Source organism: Zootoca vivipara, chromosome 6 (assembly GCF_965207765.1).
Source record: "Zootoca vivipara chromosome 6, rZooViv2.hap1.1, whole genome shotgun sequence".
In the NCBI taxonomy this organism is placed as follows: domain Eukaryota; kingdom Metazoa; phylum Chordata; class Lepidosauria; order Squamata; family Lacertidae; genus Zootoca; species Zootoca vivipara.
Window position 1 is genome coordinate 739962 of NC_142589.1, and position 17836 is coordinate 757797.

General features: G+C 46.3%; 1 protein-coding gene across 1 annotated transcript; it reads left to right on the plus strand.

The window, feature by feature from the left end:
• Window positions 1-229: 229 nt before the first annotated feature.
• LOC118087635 (neuropeptide Y receptor type 1-like) lies at window positions 230-7943 on the plus strand. The gene is made up of 2 exons (XM_088671376.1): window positions 230-583; window positions 3697-7943. Exon 2 carries the CDS (start codon window positions 3814-3816, stop codon window positions 4918-4920), a length of 1107 nt encoding a protein of 368 aa, XP_088527502.1. The 5' UTR covers window positions 230-583; window positions 3697-3813; the 3' UTR covers window positions 4921-7943.
• Window positions 7944-17836: the final 9893 nt, after the last annotated feature.

Consider the following 17836-nt stretch of genomic DNA (forward strand, 5'->3'; position numbering starts at 1 on the left):
CCAGAGACCTCCCAGGAGCGCCTGACCTCCCTACCTTCCGCCCATCAATGGTCGCCTGAGTAAAACCCCAGCTCGCTTGCTTGCCTGCCAGCCTGCCTGCCAGGGAGCTGGACCTTTGCCAGAGCTGGATCGGAGGCACCTCCGCCCCCGCATGCAGCAGCAGCCTCCCCCCCCCCCCTTCACGTGCTCTCACATTGAGAGACTACTGCGGCTGGGCGGGGAAGAGGAGTGGTACCCACGTGGAAGAAGCATCCTCTCTCCGCCTGGAAGCCAGAGTCCCGGGTGGGGCTAAGCCACGCTCCTCCCAGGGGTGGAGTTTTTTATATGGGTCGGGGGGGGGCAGGGGGCTTCCCTAGTTTTTCTTAAGGCAGCCTTCTCGCTGGGTGTCTCCTTGCTCCCCCCCCAAAAAAAAACACTGGAGCCCATCATTTGGGGGAGGGAAAAGAAGAAGAAGAGGAGGACCCCAGAGCTGGGAGACGCATTCACGTGTACCGGGAGGGTGTTGCAGCATATTTCAGAGCAGATCTGCCCGGGTTTAAGAAGAGGCTGAGCTGACACGAGAACTACCCTAGTTCAGCATCAGGTGAGTGAGGGGTGGGTGTGCGCGCTTGCTTGCTTGCTTGCTTGTGAATGCATCATAGACCTGGGGGCTGCACTTCGGGCTGGGCGCCTCAGGAGTCCCGTCCTCGCTCCCCTGACCCGGTAGCAGCAACAGCACTAGAACTTGTGTAATAGTCCCAAGCTGCATTGTCTGCTGGGCTTGCCAGCCTCTACCAGCTTCAGAGCTAATTCTCCAAAGCTGGGGCAGAGTGGAGGGATGACAACCACAGCTATAACAAATATCCGCGTCTCCCGTCAAAAGCTGCAGCAATCTACCCCTCGGCCGCGTGCGTACCTGTCTGGGTAGTGGTCGGCGGTTGGCCTGCTGGGCTGGGGGTGGGTGGGAGACATGGGTGGCAGGGCACCTGCTCCCCAGCTAGCGCTGGCAGTCCAAGGCTAGCCTGCAGACTAAGTTCCAAGAAGGGAAGGGTACTCTGCATTCATTCCTCTATCCCTTCCTGCCATTAAATGCTGGTCTTGGAATCTAAAGGAAAGGAGGGCAGGTTGTGCATTGCAGCGCTGAAGGGGAGGAGGTAAGCACACAAGCTCCAAAGGACAAACATTTTACAAATAAAGCAAACTGTCCATGAAATGGGATGGATGTTGATGTGGACACCAGCGGAAGCAGCCTTGCTTGCATTTCCTCCCATTTTACCATTTAAGAGACTACTGGGGTGTCCTGCATTGGAAACAGTATTGTAGGCAAGATCTCTACCTTGAAAGAAGCAGGAAATAAAATGTTTTTTTAACATTTCAGAGGATGTTGCAGATATAAATGGTGGAAGTTGCCTTCCTGCTCTGACACTGGCCAACAGGTGCTTGTGATAATTGCCTGCCATATCCTACTCAGCAGTTACTCCTCACCTGTTTTAAGTCATATGTGTTCAGTTTATCCCTATGTGTTATGCTGGTCTGTGACTGAAATAAACTTTGATACTGATACTCAGCAGTTACTATGTAGGCTTGAAAATAGCTGCTTGCCTGTGGCAAGTAAAAATTGTCTCTGGCAAGAATGCTTTTCTAGGTTGGAAGCGTCTGTCTTCTCCCTCTTAATTTCGTTTTCCTTTTTGCAGGCCTTAGATGTGCTATAGATAACTATGACCAGACAGGGATTTGTGAACATTTTGTTTTTGCAGGCTTGTAACTTTTGTGGACTTTGCAAGGCTGCCTTATCATAGCTGATGGGCTAGATGGGAACAGAGGGTAGGAAAGGACAATAAGTGATGGCTATGACTTTACTGAGCAACAGGGCGGGGATTGTCTGGAAAAATGTAGAGAGTACCAGGCCATGCAGAGAAAGGGCGGGATGGTGGTGGTGTTCTCATTTCCTCTGCCTCCATTGCAATGAATAGGAACTCTGCTTAACAGCAGGTGAATAACTAACTCTTAAGATCTCATGTCCGTCTTCACAGTAAATGGCAACCACAGGAGAGGGCTGTCTCAAGACACAGAACACATTTTTACTATTTTCAGTGAGTGTGTTCTTACCCACCCCAAGCTTCCAGAATAAGGTGGGGTGACTGCAGAGTGTGGCCCATCCATACCTCAGCTTAGTGTGTCTTGTGGTCCCCTCATGCCTCCTGTAGCTCCTTAGCCCACATGGTGTTCTTCTCCATCTACTGCAGGTCTGCAGCCTCACATTTTCCTTATGCTTTCAAAATCTGATTTTGCAACATCCATTGCATAGGGAATCTCTGATTTAGGGAGGAGAAAAATTGGGGTGGTAGTTGGAGGAGAATGTCACCAGGATGAGGGGGAATTAAAGGGGGCACAAGGGGTTCCCAATGGGCATTAAGCCAAGGTATGGATGGGCCGTAAGACTAAACCAGGCACCCCCAAACTTCGGCCCTCCAGATGTTTTGGACTACAATTCCCATCATCCCTGACCACTGGTCCTGTTAGCTAGGGATCATGGGAGTTGTAGGCCAAAACATCTGGAGGGCCGCAGTTTGGGGATGCCTGGACTAAACTATGTGGGGCGGAAGATGAGTAGACCTTGGGCAGCTGATCCAGACTAGCACCCTCCAGATATTTTGGACTACAACTCTCATCAGTTGGTTGGGATTAATGGGAACATATGGAAGGGGCCAGACTGGTGAAGTCTGTCGTAGGGCATGCTCTGAAGACTCCTGATACAGCCAACACTTGGTGCAGCTAACCAGATTTGGGTCTGGGAGTGGCTGCCCAGACCATATACTGTAAAACTGGTGCTAAAGGATCTTCTGGCTCCCAGTATGTTTCCAAGCACAATTCAGTGTTGGTGCTGATCTTTAAAGCCCTGAAGAGCCTCAGCCCTGTATACTTGAAGGAGCGTCACTCCATCAGTTATACAGGGCACTCAGCCCAGACAGTCGGACACTTAGGTCCTCCTCCAAGGGTCTTCTGCTGGTTCCCTCACTGCAAGAAGTGAAGCTACAGGGAACCAGGCAGAGGGCCTTCTCAGTAGTGACACCCTTCCTGTGAAACACCCTTCCTTCAGATGTCAAGGAAATAAACAACTATCTGACTTTTAGAAGACATCTGAAGGCATTTCTGTTTAGGTAAGTTTTTAAGGGTGTTTCTAGATATGTTGGTTAGATATGTTGGGTGGCACTGTGGGTTAAACCACAGAGCCTAGGGCTTGCGGTTCGAATCCCCGCAACGGGGTGAGCTCCCATTGCTCGGTTCCAGCTCCTGCCAACCTAGCAGTTCGAAAGCACATCAAAGTGCAAGTAGATAAATAGGTACCGCTACAGTGGGAAGGTAAACAGCGTTTCCGTGTGCTGTTCCTAGCTGAAAAAACGGATTTTTTTTTGTTTCCCCCCGGTTTATTCTGGCACGCCGGCCATTTTGGAACTGGGCAGAGCATGCTCAGAAGCGACTTTTGATGCTGCTCTGCCCAGTTCCAAAATGGCGGCAGCGCCACTTCCGGTCTGCTATTTCTGGCCTGGTCCCTTATTTCTCTGACAGCAACTTGGCAGGTATGCTGAAGCAATCCTAGGAGCCCTCTGGGCACTTCTATATGCCACCTTGAGCTCGATGGAAGAAAGGCGATATATAAATGTAGTCAATAAATAAGTGCCTCCTAATGACTGGATGTCTTCTTCCTTGGCACAGGGCAAGTGAGCGCATCATCTCATGAGGAGGGACAGCTGCTGCCACTGCTGCCTTTTTTGCCACCTGCACTAGAGAGCTTTCCATCCTTCCATCTCTAAGGTGGAGTTGGGACGTGCCATGGACCAGCTGATTAATCTCCTCTACCTCAACTTCTCAGAGCAGCTGAGCCTGCTACAGGAAAACGACATGTCCTGCAGCGACTCTGTGGGGAACGGCACTTTCCTGATCGTAGCTTACAGCGCAGTGATTGCAGTGGGGTTGATTGGCAACCTCTGCTTGGTGTGTGTCATCATCCAGCAGAAGGAGATGAGAAACGTCACCAACATCTTCATTGCCAACCTCTCCTGCTCTGACATCCTCATGTCACTTGTTTGCATGCCTGTCACGGTCATTTACACCTTGATGGACCGCTGGATCTTAGGAGAAGTGCTCTGCAAGGCCAGCCCCTTTGCCCAGTGCATCTCCGTCACGGTCTCCATCCTCTCCCTTGTATGGATTGCCCTGGAAAGGCATCAGCTTATCATCAATCCGACTGGGCGGAAGCCAGGAGCCAACCATGCATACCTGGCTGTGGCCATTACCTGGGTGGTGGCCTGCTTCATTTCCCTGCCCTTCCTCTCCTTCACCATCCTGACCAATGAGCCCTTTCAAAACTTAAGCCTTCCTTTTGACCCGTTTGCCAACCACATGGCCTGCATTGAGCATTGGCCATCGGACCAGCATCGCCTAGCTTACACCACCTTCCTCTTGCTTTTCCAGTACTGCCTGCCCCTGCTCCTCATCATGGCCTGCTATTTCCGCATCTTCCTGCGCCTTCAGCGTCGCAAGGACATGGTGGAGCGGTCCAAGGATGGCTCCCGGGCCACTAGCCACAGGAAGGTCAACATTATGTTGGCTTGCATCGTCGTTGCTTTTGCTGCCTGTTGGTTGCCGCTCACTGTCTTCAATGCCCTCTATGACTGGGACCATGAGAAGATCTCAGTGTGCTACCACAACTTCATCTTCTCCCTCTGCCACCTTGTGGCCATGGCTTCCACTTGCATCAACCCCATCATGTATGGTTTCCTCAACAGCAATTTCCAAAAGGAAGTCAAGGCATTGCTGTATCGCTGCAGCTGCAGCAGTGAGAAGGACAAGTATGAAAGCTTCCCCCTTTCCACAGTCAGCACTGAGATCTCCAAGGCCTCGCTCCATAGTGGGGTTGGCACCAGTATCCATGCGTGACTGCCAAGATTCCATGCAGTGCCTTCCAACAGCAACCAGTCCCTTTCTCAGCTGAGCCAAGCTGGAAGTATCTCCACTGCCTGCATCTTTCCAATTCTCTGGTTACTCCACCCCCAACCCATCTCATACCAAACTTGTATCAGGGATCATCTGCAATTGTCTGGGGTATCCCACTTCAAACAAAGAATATGTACTAAGGTGGGGAGGGAATGACCCAGAGGATTGGGGAACAGTGTGTCTTGAGTTCTAATCCAAGCTTGCCCATCAGTTATTCTCTTTGACCCTTAACCCATCTTAACATTTGGAGCTTTGAAAACTTACTTGAGAATATGGTTGTACTCCTCTAAAACAGATGGAAACTCTGAGTTCTGGGAAAATAACTAAGCAACTTACAGTCTGTTTAGCCTCTCAAGAATATCCATCCAAGGGCCCATAAATAAATCATCCACCTCTGTTAAGAGTTGCATTCATTGGCATTGGGCAACTTAGAAGCAGATCTTCACAAATGGTTCTTCAAAGAGAAGACTGATAGTGTAATGGCAAATAAACATTTCCTGAAAGAAAGCTTCCCCAGCACTCCTGTTTTTTTGTGCTAGACTGAACTTCAGGAGAACATTGGGTGTGTCCTAGGTTGTATTCTCCATTCAAATGGACCAACTTGGGCTCGACAGGCCTGGTCATTGCCCTACATGAAGTTAATGTGTTCCCTGGTACAAGGACCGAAGCTCAGTGGTAGAGCATCTGCTTTGCATGCAGAAGGTCCCAGCTTCAATCTCCAGGCTGGGCTGGAAGGAGAATTCTGTCTCACATCATGGAGATGCTGCCAGTCAATATAGGCAGCACTGTGCTGGATGAACCAATGGGCTGATGTCCTCTGTTCCAGAAACATCTGCAGTGCACTGGGACTCCATGGTAGACGTGTCCCTTGAAAAACATTTTTTGAAGGTAGGAACCTGGGAGTCTCCATCTCCCTTCCCTGCAAATGGAATTATCCTGGTTGAGGAAGAGCTTTAAAACATAGAACTGGTAAGATCCAAACTGGTTCAGCTGAAATCCTTATTATGAAATGTCCGGGTAATACAGCAAGATTTTGAGAGAGCCCCCCAGTCATCTCAACGGCCAAGGCAGAAAACGTGAAAGGCCTTCCTCTTTCCCACCCTGGATTGTTTAGTCTGCATTTTCCCCACCTGAAGAAATGTTTTGCCCCACTCAAAAACTTACTATCATGTCCTATTAATATAATGGCATCAGTTGAAACATTGTTTGATCTTCTCGCTTTCTTTTGAATAACAATAAAGCAAGCATTTCCGTACTGTAATAGAAACTGAGAAAGATGATATATTGTTCTGATTGGTTCTGCCCTTTTATTTCCATGAAAATTAGTCCATTTAATATAAACAAAGGACTTATGAGTTTGGAATGTATATTAAGACACAGAGCTTGGAGGGTTTTGGCTTTGAGAGCTCTGCCTTCATTTGCCTATTGGAACTATATGATCAGCAATTCTCACTTACTGCACATTTACTGGGGAGAAAGGGGTGAGAAATGGTGCCTCATTCCTAAAACTCTCCGGGTGCAAAATGCACTTGCTGGCACTGCATAATCCAGCTGAGGACAGTGATGTCTAGCTCAGTGTCCCCTTTTTCCTAACACAGGGAGACTGTTCAGCACGGTATTATCATTTTAGCCTTAATATATAAATCAGGAATGGACAGGAGCTGGCCTTCAGAGGGCACATTTTCATCGGATGGCCTGAGCAAATGTCAATCACGTGTGGATGTAATCAGTTTCCCTCATCAGGATAAAGAAAATATTGCCATCTTGTAAGAAACAGAGGATCTCCCATGCTTCAGGATACATCTCTCTCATGCATGTTGTAAATGTGCACAACTGAATGTTCTTCTTTGGCGATCACTTGTATCTAAGTAAGATTGTCTTCCATAAACACGGTTTTAACAATGGGTCCATAAGTGACTGTGGAGGCCAATTCTGGATCCACACGTCCTTGCTGTGCTAGAGTGCATATGTTCTCTACCAGCCTCTCCCCCCCCCCCCAAGCCAGGACTCCTCAGACGTCTGGGGCCACAATTCCCATCAGTCCAGCCAGCAGAGAAGCCCTTGCAGATGAATGGCTGCAGCTCTATCGAGGACCCTGCACTCCCATGAGGGTGATGGTTTTGGGTAGTGAAATGCATTTGCAACCCGAAAGCTCATTGTCTGGAGAGGAGAGCAGCCCTCAAGAACAGAGAAGTAGGCTACCCCCACTTTAAATAAATCCATGATTGAGGCAGAGGCGAACATCCAAAACAAAGCAAATGCAAATTCTAGTTGCATGTTCCAACCAAGCGATTTAAATGGCAAATGGCAGCTAGATGCATAATTATTTGTACAGCTAAATTCAGTTTTCTCCCTGCTGTTGGTGCACTTAATGGGGAGATCAGGCAACTGACTGTATGACTACCCATCCTTAATGCTACAAGTAACACAGATGATCTATTTTGTGTTTATTGCTTATTAGGAGCTTAGATACCTCTCACTTGTTTCTTGAGAACAGCCCCCGGGGGGGGGATTAGTTGCTGACCAAGGCTTCAGAATGATTAATCTGAAAATAATGTAACTGAAATTCTTAGTAAGTTGAGCTTTGTAATATTTTTCAGGGGGTGGGAATCCATTCAGGATATCAGGACGCTGTCACAGGCAAGATTCCCTTCATTCAAATCAGAATGGCATCTGTGGTATTGCACTATTTACAGTCTGTAGCAGCCTTCTCTGACCTTTGGTCATCCTGGTGTTTTGGACTACAAGTCCCATAATCCCCAGGCAGCATGACCAATGGTCAGGATAGTGGCAGTTGCAGCCCCAAACATTTGGAGGCACAACGTTTTGTCTAAAGCTTTAACCCATTCATCACCTGGGCCAAAACCAAATGGCACAAGTGTGTAAGTGTGTGTGTGTGTGTGTGTGTGTGTGTGTGTGTGTGTGTGTGTGTTTAAAAATGCCATTAGGTTTGAGTGCATGATTGTAACAAGAAATTAAAAAGAAAAAAGTAAAGATGGCATTTTCTTGTAATAGTGAGGAGTCACTTTTTAATCATCTTCTACGTTGGCTCACATTTCTTTCAAAATCACCCAGAATTCCTGACCAGTGTGAGCGCTCTTATGAGTTGTCCTGTTTCATAAATTACCGTAGTTTTAATTGATCTTTCTGCCATGCTTTCTTTACCATTATGTTTTCAATCAGTAAAAACTTGTGGCACCTCAAAAGCTGAAAAATATTATTATTATGGCATAAAGTTTCATGAACTACTACAGTCTAGAACATCTTTCCATTTTGGTTTGTGGCTTTAACGAAGACTGATTTGACGTGGGACATTTCTGGGTTTTCGCTCTGATCAGAAAATCCATAATGCAAAAGAAAGTGTATTGCTACCAAATATATTACTGTTGTAAAAATAAAAATAAAAATCTGGACCTCAGACTAAACCTTCAGAGAGTGACTAAGACATTTCACAAACTTTTTCACAGGTAAAATTCCACTAAACTTCCTTGGGCTAACTTTTATGGAAATAGCTTTGGGTTGGGATATCAGCTATCTCACTCCCTACCCTGCTCCATTTCTAGTCCATTTCTTAACTGAGTCTCATGCCCTGGCAAAAATGCTGCAATGTTTGGGATGCACAGATCAAGCCAGAGGATTTTTTCATAACCATTCATAGGAAAGACATACAGGATCGTATCTAATGTTAGCCATAGAGTCAATTTTTTGAGATTCACAGTCATGGCTAACTTAGGTAGATTGATTTCAATGGGTCCACTCTGAGCAAAAGTTAGTTGGACACACTCTGATATTCACAAGCATAAAGCAAACATTCTAGAATATTTGTCTAAGCTAACTTCCAACCTTTCAACATCAGCTGAATGTATCCTAATGCCTAATCTCTTAATATGGTGATGTCTGCTGACTCCTAGATCTAGGAGCTTGCGGGCAAACATGCTTGTGTTTTCAACCAGTTTTCAAACGTACTTTATTTAACTGCATAGGCATTGTGAGAAGAAGAAAGTCTGTTTTGCTGCCACATCCTTTACCTAATATATGAGCAATGTCCTTTAAATAAACTTGAAGATGCACATGAAAAGCAAGCTGTGTGTCCATGTTTCTGGGTCAGCTGTGAGCAAGCAAGCTGTGCTTGCTTATTGAGGACAGGAAAAAACCTTTGCCCATGTTTAGATACGCTTTTCTCCAGTGAACCAGGACATGTGGAGAGAAAAAATCTGATGTAGGCTGGGCCTCTGCAACCTGGTGCAGACGTCTTGGACTCCAAATACCACCTGCCCCTTTGCCAACACAGCAGATCGAAGTTGCAGTTTGAAACATCTGGAGGGCACCAGCCTGGGGAAGGAGGAGATCCGTGTTCTCCCTCTATGCCTGGCAGGAACTGACAGGAGCAGGGACTTACTCCTCCAGCTTTGATACCAAGTTCAAAATCACTGGCGTGAGATAGAAACCATCCCTAACTTACAGTGGAAGCCAGTCCTTTTCTGACCTCAAAAATGTAGTGACCACACTACAATTTTATATCATTTCTAAACCATTTTAACTGTTTTGGCTTCATCCTGAAGAATCTTGGAAACTATGGTTGCTGAAGATGTTTAGGTGAGAGTTTGGCTCTCTGGCCACAAGACGGTTGTTTTAGGGCAAGCAGACAGGGCAATAAGGGATAATGATAACAGGGACATTTTTCTTTGCTACAGAAGGGCTAGGAAAACATTGCTAGCCTCTTTTTATACGACAAGTGTTTCTCTCCTTGAAACTAACTTGGAGAATATATTTATGTCACAGTCAGTTAAAAATATATCCCCATGCAAACTGTCAGACCACACAGCAAATCTGATAATTCTATATCGGTTTAATCATCAAGGTCCTCCCTCCACCCTCAAAGAATCCTGGGATCTGTAGTTTTGTGAGAGTGCTGGTAGCTACAGTTCCTAGCCTCCCATGAAGCAAAGTTCAGTGGTGCCTCGCTAGACGAATTTAATTCGTTCCACGGGTCTTTTCTTATAACGAAAAATTCGTCTAGCGAATCCCATAGGAATGCATTGAATTTTTTTTTGAATTTTTTTTTTTGCCCATAGGAACACATTAATTGAATTTCAATGCATTCCTATGGGAAACCGCGATTCGCTAGACGAATTTTTCATAAAACGAATTCGTCTAGCGAGGCAACCTCCGCTCGAAAAATCCTTTCGTTAAGCGGAAATTTCGTTAAGCAGGGCATTCGTTAAGCGAGGCACCACTGTTCTGACTTCTGAAGCAGTTTGGCTCTGCAGTATAGATGTGCCTCATTTGGTCTGTGAAACAGACTTCTTATGTTTTGCTTGAACTATAATAACAGTAATCCAATTATATTCCAGGGAGGGGGTATGTGCCATGAAACTGGTTGTATTATATGGCTCCCCCCCCCAGCAAAAAAACACCTGCTAGGAAAGAATAAAACATGCTGCAGTTACAAAATCCCAGGTATCTTTTATTTGGCTTTGTTGTGCCTCTCCTTTGGTGTGTGGGCTTGGGAAGGGTGTGCCAAGGAGCACTCAAACTTATGGGACAGGTTGGAGCGTGGGGATCGAGGGGCACACACACTCTCCCATGACACCAAACACCCCCACTTTGTGGAGGGGGGGTTCCCTGCATTTGGCCTGCCGCCTCCCTCACCACCCCGGCCCCCCTCTTTGCATCAAGTCATGTAGATGGGCAGGGGCCAGTAGTCGATGTCGGACGGCTCCCACAGGGGGTTTGAGCCCAGCTGTAGCCTCTCTCCCAAGCTGCTGTCAGAAGAGACTCCAACACCAAAGAGGAGAATAGGTCAGGTCAGGGTGGCGGAGGAGGGCAAGGGGTGGCAGACCCAACCATGCTGGACCGGCGACGGCAGTGGTGGGATAAGGAGGTGCAGCAATGGGAGGTGAGGAAGGAGAGGGCAAGGGAGGCAAAGGAGGTTTCTCCTTCCCCCTTCTTTCTATTGTCGCTTGTCAGCCACACCTACAGTGATGCAGCCGCCATTTTGGGCCAGCTGCCTCCCTCTCATGCCCAATAGTGTTGTTATAAGAATTTTAAGGTGTTATATATATATATATTCTTTATAGGTGGCCTAATCTCCTCTCATATTTAATTTTTTAACTGAAATTGCTTCTAATGGAGAGAGCCACCATGGTGTTCTGCATTCTAGTAAGTTTTTATATCTATCTCAGACCTCGTAGATTGATTTTCTTACCAAGTGGTTCAGGAATCCTTTATGTGCTTTTGTTTTATCATACCATAAATATGTGTGCTACCCAAACCTGTTATCATGACCTTCCAAATCTAGTAAATCTTTATTTTTTTAACAAAATCCAATCCCACAACCAGCAGAGAGAGGGCACCTCATAATATAACTTCAGATCCACCAAGGAGAAGCCCCCTTTTTCTTTAGAATCAATTAGTAACTTTTATTTTATTCTTGGTTTCTTTGGGACAGGGGACTCTTTTGTCCCAAAAGGGGACGTTCCCATTTTTCTAGGGACAAGTGGCAACCCTACTCAAACTGGACATTTGAGGAGATGGGACCTAAGTTACTGAGCAACTGTGGACTGTCCATGCTCAGTCCTTGGACCTCTTTCCTGGTGCTGAAGGGCAAAAAAATTCCTGCATTGCAGGTGGATGGACTAAATGATTCTCATGGTCCCTTCCCACACTACAATTATATAATAATAATAATAATAATAATAATAATAATAATAATAAGTAATTTGTACCCCACCCATCTGGCTGAGTCTCCCCAGCCACTCTGATTCTATGGTCCTCTCCTCCCCACCATGTGCCCCCCAATGGGCTAGGGCCATGTTTGAAGAACCCCTGGTACAGTGCAGGGGAAGGAAAAGTGGCGTCGTTCCATCTGGCAAGCCAAAATGCTTGCCAAGGTGAAACAATTGCCTCAGTGCAATGTTGCATTCCTCCCACTGAAATTAATAGAAAGGGCTAACTGAGGTCAATTAATTTCAATGGGTCTACTCTGAGTAGAAGTCAGTTGGCTACAACTGCATATCCTCCAAGTGCCTCTATTTTCCAGGGACAGTCCTGGGATTACGAAAGCCAGGATTGTCCCTCTTCCCCACCACTGAGCTCGGGGAGGAGGAGGAGCTGGTGCTTGTCCTGAGCGATGGCAGTGGTGGCTGCTGCCCCACGGCCTCTCCATGCTTCATCCCTTGGGCAGCTCGTAGTGGCTGCTGGAGAGCAGGCAAGGAGGAGGAGAGATCTGCTGCTCCCCCAAAGGCCCTTTCTCCCCTCCTGCCCCTCCATTATTTATTAAATTGTTTAATTTCATATATTTATACACCACTTAATACTGAAGATACTCCAGGTGGTTCACAAAACAACAAATAAAACATGTATATATACAAACAATTAAATGGAAAGGCTATAATATAATACAATATTAAGCAAGAGTGCAATACAATGCAGAAAAACAATTTTTAAAAACCCAAACAGAAGCACAGCATCCCATTCTGAAACCTTTTAGCAAGCAACTTCAAGCCCTTGCCCTCTCCTCTTTATCTTTAAACTGCACTTGGAACAGAAACCCCTTCAAAGAGAGGGCTTGGAAGAAGGGAGCACATGACTGTCTGTTGAGATCACCACTGATCTCCAGCGACAGAAGCAGAGACCAGAAGGAGGTCAGTTGCTTCTCTGCCCAAGAGTGGATTACTTCTGAATTATTCCAAGCCAATCAGGAGTCGTGGGTTCCAATGGCTGCCAGACCTTGGATACTATCAGCCCATCAAGCAAGATTCCAGTTGGCTGGCATGTTCAGTATTATTATTGCCAGCTTCAAGGAGGGTGCCAGAAATTGAACTTGTAATTAAAGGCCTATTAGTTCAGTTAGTATCATCACAAAATTGTATGCTTGCCAAGTTCAGTACTGGGGCAGTGCTACGGTAATAAGATCATTTCCAAGGATCAAGCGAGTTTTAGAGCCTATGGAACAGCATTCCTATTGTTATACAGTGGTACCTCTACTTACGAATTCAATGCGTTCCGAACGCACATTCGTAAGTTGAAAAAAATTGTAAGTCGAATCCCATAGGAATGCATTGGGAGAATAAATTCGTAAGTTGAAGCAACCCTATCTAAAAATTCGTAAGTAGAAAAAATCCTATCTAAACCGCATCCAAGATGGCGGACGGAGCTCCATTTGTAAGTAGAAACATTCGTAAGTAGAGTTATTCGTAAGTAGAGGTACCACTGTACTTCAGATTACTAGTCATTCCATAGCTGAGAACCAGGCCTCTTCTCCCTCAGCCATTGGGGGCAGCAGCTATTCTATCCAAAAGACCAGCTCCACCTGGCACTTCCTACCCCTGAATGATACAGGCTATGTAGTCCTTACAAAGAACAGCTGCTTAAGAATTGGTCCCCGAGTTTGATGTTTTCCTCTTCTCTTCCTATCCCTTTCCCCTTGTGTGCCTCTTTTTTAAATAGATTGTAAGACCATCTTATTTTAACTGATTGTGTGCAAGACACTCTGGGAGCCTTTTTGGCTAAGGAGCAAGGTACAAATGCTCTATATAATAATTATATCTGCATTTTCTGGAAAGAATTGAAGACCCACAGGGTTTCCCAGCTGGATAGATGGGTCATGGCTTCAGTGTGGTTTTAAATTTATTTATTTTAATACTGTTTTCAATTCTCTTATGTGCAAATTGCCTTCAAGTGGTGGTTTAGAAGGTGATTAATAAATCATTTGCAATAATAAAAGCAATAATAGTAGCAGTAATAATAATAAGGCACCTGTTTTTTCCCCATCTAGCATAGTATGGTCTACTCTGACTGCGGTTTGGCCAGAAGGTTTATAGCGCATGTGCAGAGTTGGCCTGCAGAATCCCCACAGACCACCTGCAAGAAATTGAAATCTCAGCTCTTCCTTGCCCTGAAAACCTGGGGGCTTTATCATTATGAAGGCAGAGTGCCAGAGTTTACCTCAGAGGCAAGCTAACACTCAGCACATGAACTGTTTATTAAACTCATGCCACAAAGGTAAGAAATGAAGAACAAAACAAATGGTTCCCTTTCACACTCTTGCCACTGGGCAGTGTAGCAGAAAAGAAATATGGCAGGCTTGCAAGTTTGGGATGGTTGGTGGGACCTCAGGCACGATTGGATCTCTTTTGAAACTGTTAAGATGCCCCCAGGGGCTGGATCCTTAGGTAACATTTCCTGAAGCCCCAGGTCAGATCCAGACCCCAGATCAGTTGTTTCATTTCCGCCCCTCCCTCACCTGATGCTTATATCCACCTCAGCTTGCCCCTCCAAAGCGCCACACTGGTTTTCAAATTCTCCAGCTGCCGTGCTGGCTTGCTTTGTGACACGTTCACAATCAGAGTATTCAGGGCTTTTTTTCAGCTGGAACTCACTGGAACTCAGTTCTGACACCTGCCAAGGATGGTGCCATTGTCATTACATGAGAACAAAGGAGACATTCATGGTGAGTTACAGCACTGAGAGTATTCCTCATCTCCTGCCTGGCTCCATAATCTGTTCCACATTCAGCTTCTTCCTTCGAAATCACGGCCACCATGCTTCTTTGTCTCTGAAACTCAGAGGCAGACAATGCCATAGGAAGAATCATGCTCAGAGCATAAGTGTTTGGCTTGTGTGGATGAGTCACCCTCTCCTGGCCCATGACTTCGGACTAGTACCGCAAGTCCTTCCTCTCAGCCAGCTGCCCTGGCCTTGAAGCTTACTTCCAGGATGTGGGTTGCAGGTGGCTTAGGAGAAGGAAGGGGCCTTTGTTTTTGCCGCCACTGCCACAAATCCTGGAGCTGATGAGGTAAAGAGCTGCTGCTGACGTTGGAGGTGGTCTCCTGTTGCGCTCAGCTGTGACACACTCACGCACCCACCCCAGCTCCTTTCCTTACTACATAGATATGTGTTCCTCAAGACAACAGCTGGCTGAGGTAGGCAGGAAGGAAGGGCAGCAAAGCAGCAGTGGGGTGAGGAAGCGAGAGAGCTGGCTTCGCTTCCTCAAGGACTGGTGTCCCAGATGCCAATTGCAAAGGTTGTTCCAAGCAAAAAGACATCTCCAGCTTTTGGCACCATGCTAAGCCCCCAGGCCTACTTTCTGCAGCTGCCAGAGACCGACCAAGACTCAGAAAATATGTCCAAAACTCTTGTTTACCTGTTAATAATAATCCTTTGCATTGATGCCATGCTAAAAAAAGTGCTTCTTCTCCTACTTCATCTCAGGGCACCTCCAGACTGTCAGTCTTGCAAGAGAGATTCAGGTGCATGCTAGAAATCTGCACTACACATCTAAAGCACTATTACACCACTGTAAACAGCCATGGCTTATCACAAAGAATCCTGGGAAGCGTAGTTTTTAAGAGCGCTGAGAGCTGTCAGGAGAACCCTATTCCCCCCACAGAGCTACAATTTCCAGAGTGGTTTGACAATTAATCCTTCTTCCCAGGGAACTCTGAAAATTGTAGCGCTGAGATGGGAACAGGAGTCTTCTAACAACTCTCAGCACCCTTAACAACCTGTTTATGGTACCGTAGTACTCCAAGAGCCTCAGCAATTTTCAAGTGGTCTGTGGCAGGGGAGTTTGGGAACCACTGTGTTAAACTAGCTTTGAGGAAGGCATCAAAGCTGGAACACTCCTGTTAGCGGATGATGGTGTACTGCAACATTTCATTGCATATCTCATGTGATATACCATATATATACAGTCATACCTCGGTTTAAGTACACTTCGGTTTCAGTACTTTCAGTTTAAATACTCCGCGGACCTGTCTGGAACGGATTAATCCACTTTCCATTACTTTCAATGGGAAAGTTCGCTTCGGTTAAGTATGCTTCAGGTTAAGTACAGACTTCCGGAACCAATTGTGTACTTAAACTGAGGTACCATTGTATACTGTATATATGAGAGAGAAATTGAATTTGTAAATTCAACACCCTGCCCTATGTGCCTGTCAATTTTTATTACAGTGTCTTTATTATTGTCTCAAGAAGGTTGGTCATCCTCCTTTAACCGTCATTTTAAAATGATTTATAAAACATCTGCAAATTGTGCTGCTCCTCTTCCTTACAAATCCAGGGAACCAAATTCAAACCTTTGACATGGAAATGATTTACGCAAAAGGGAGCCATTGCCTAACCTCCTTGCCTATAATTGCATGACCCCATTTTTAAAACACTTTGCCAAGGAAGTAGCAGTTTGTCTGCTAGTTTAATAGCTACCCAGGAACAAAGCCAAGAGCATCAACTAAATTGTAGCAATGTTTTCAGTAATGAGGCCTCTACTCCACAACTACAGACCCCGTATCGCTTTATAGCTGGAGGCCCATAAACTAGTCACTCATAAGTAGGATTATTGCAACTGCTCTATGATAGTGCCCTGGGGTTTGGGGGAAATTCATAATATGGGGCTCGGTGGAAGGAAGGCATGAGCTGCAGACCTGAGCTGCACAGTACAGCCAAACAGCAGCCTCTCTGGGCAATATTACCTTAGCACACACCTGTCACCAGGACTATAGCCTTCCTCGGCCTCTAGGGCTCCATGAAAGGATGCTAATTCACCTGCTGATCCTAAAGGAGTCCTTTGGAAATAAATGTAACTTCCCAGTCCTCTCTGAGAGAGCAAACCTCTCTCTAGATAGACATTCAAGTTGCCAGTGAGGGTGACACTAGCATCATGGCTTCCCCCAAAGAATCCTGGGAATTGTAGTTAAAGGTGCTGAGGGTTGTTAGGAGTTCCCACCCGCTAGATGCGGGCTTGCCCCACAGGCTCTCGAAACTAACGATTTACAACAAAGAGGCAGAACCAGAATCAAATAGTCTCCTCATGTCAATAACAGTTTTAGCCTCTGGACACAATCAGCAGAAGGTCAGCTCCTCTGGGAGAATCTGACCTCCGACAACGCCAAAGAGACCTCTCCAATTGACCAATATAACTTATTAACCCGAAAACTTCAATTGGGAAATATAAGAGACAGATTTTTAAAAATCAAGACTCCCTCTTTCTTCCCGGCCAGGCTGGCCCTGCCTCTGGACCCCAGAGCTGCCACTGCCATCATCGCTGTCGCTCAGGACAAGCAGCGGCTCCTCCCCCTCCCCCCTGAGCTCGGTAGCTTCAGCGCTGGTGGGGGAAATAGGGACATTCTGGGATCACCTCAGAAGCTGGGATGGCTTTCATCATTCCAGGACCGTCCCTGGAAAATTGGGGTACCTGGAGGGTATAGAATTCTTTGGGGGAAGCCATGACTGACGTGGCATCATGGGGCTTTAAAGGTATGGATGTGGCCCCTGCCAGGGGCTGCTTACTGAATCCAAGACCTGACAGGTGCTCTGGTATTTATAGGGGCCCAAGTTACCAGAGGTTTAATATGGCCTGCCAATCTCACGGGCTGATGTTGCTTTCCATGCCAGTCTTATAAAATGAGGCCAGTTTAATTATTCTTTATAGAAGATAAGATCCACCCAAGATCAACCAGATGGGATCCACCAAACTGTCTCCACACAGAGGATCTTGGGCTTGGATTGCACTGTTTAATAGGCTGCTCACTGACCATGGTGCAAATGCAGCAAGATGAGAATGGAGAAAGAATCAAAGGAGCAGAGTCAGAATCATGCCATAAGAAGGGGGGGGGGCAACCACAAATCAGCTCAGTGCTGTCAGAGCAGAAATGTGGAGGAATTTGCTGATCTCACCAACTCTTCTTAGTCACTGTGATTAGCAGCCAGCTCTATTGTTCTACATGAGAGTAGCGATAGATGTTGCCATGGTTTGTGGAAGGGTATCCATGGCAATGCTTCTATGCAGCCCACCAGACGTGGGTGTTACCTGTGCTATGGATGAGTGTATAAATATCAGTTTACCTGAAGGTGG

Excerpts from the sequence above, each read along its gene's own strand:
- LOC118087635 (XM_088671376.1), top strand. The coding sequence starts at position 3,814 with ATGGACCAGCTGATTAATCTCCTCTACCTCAACTTCTCAGAGCAGCTG.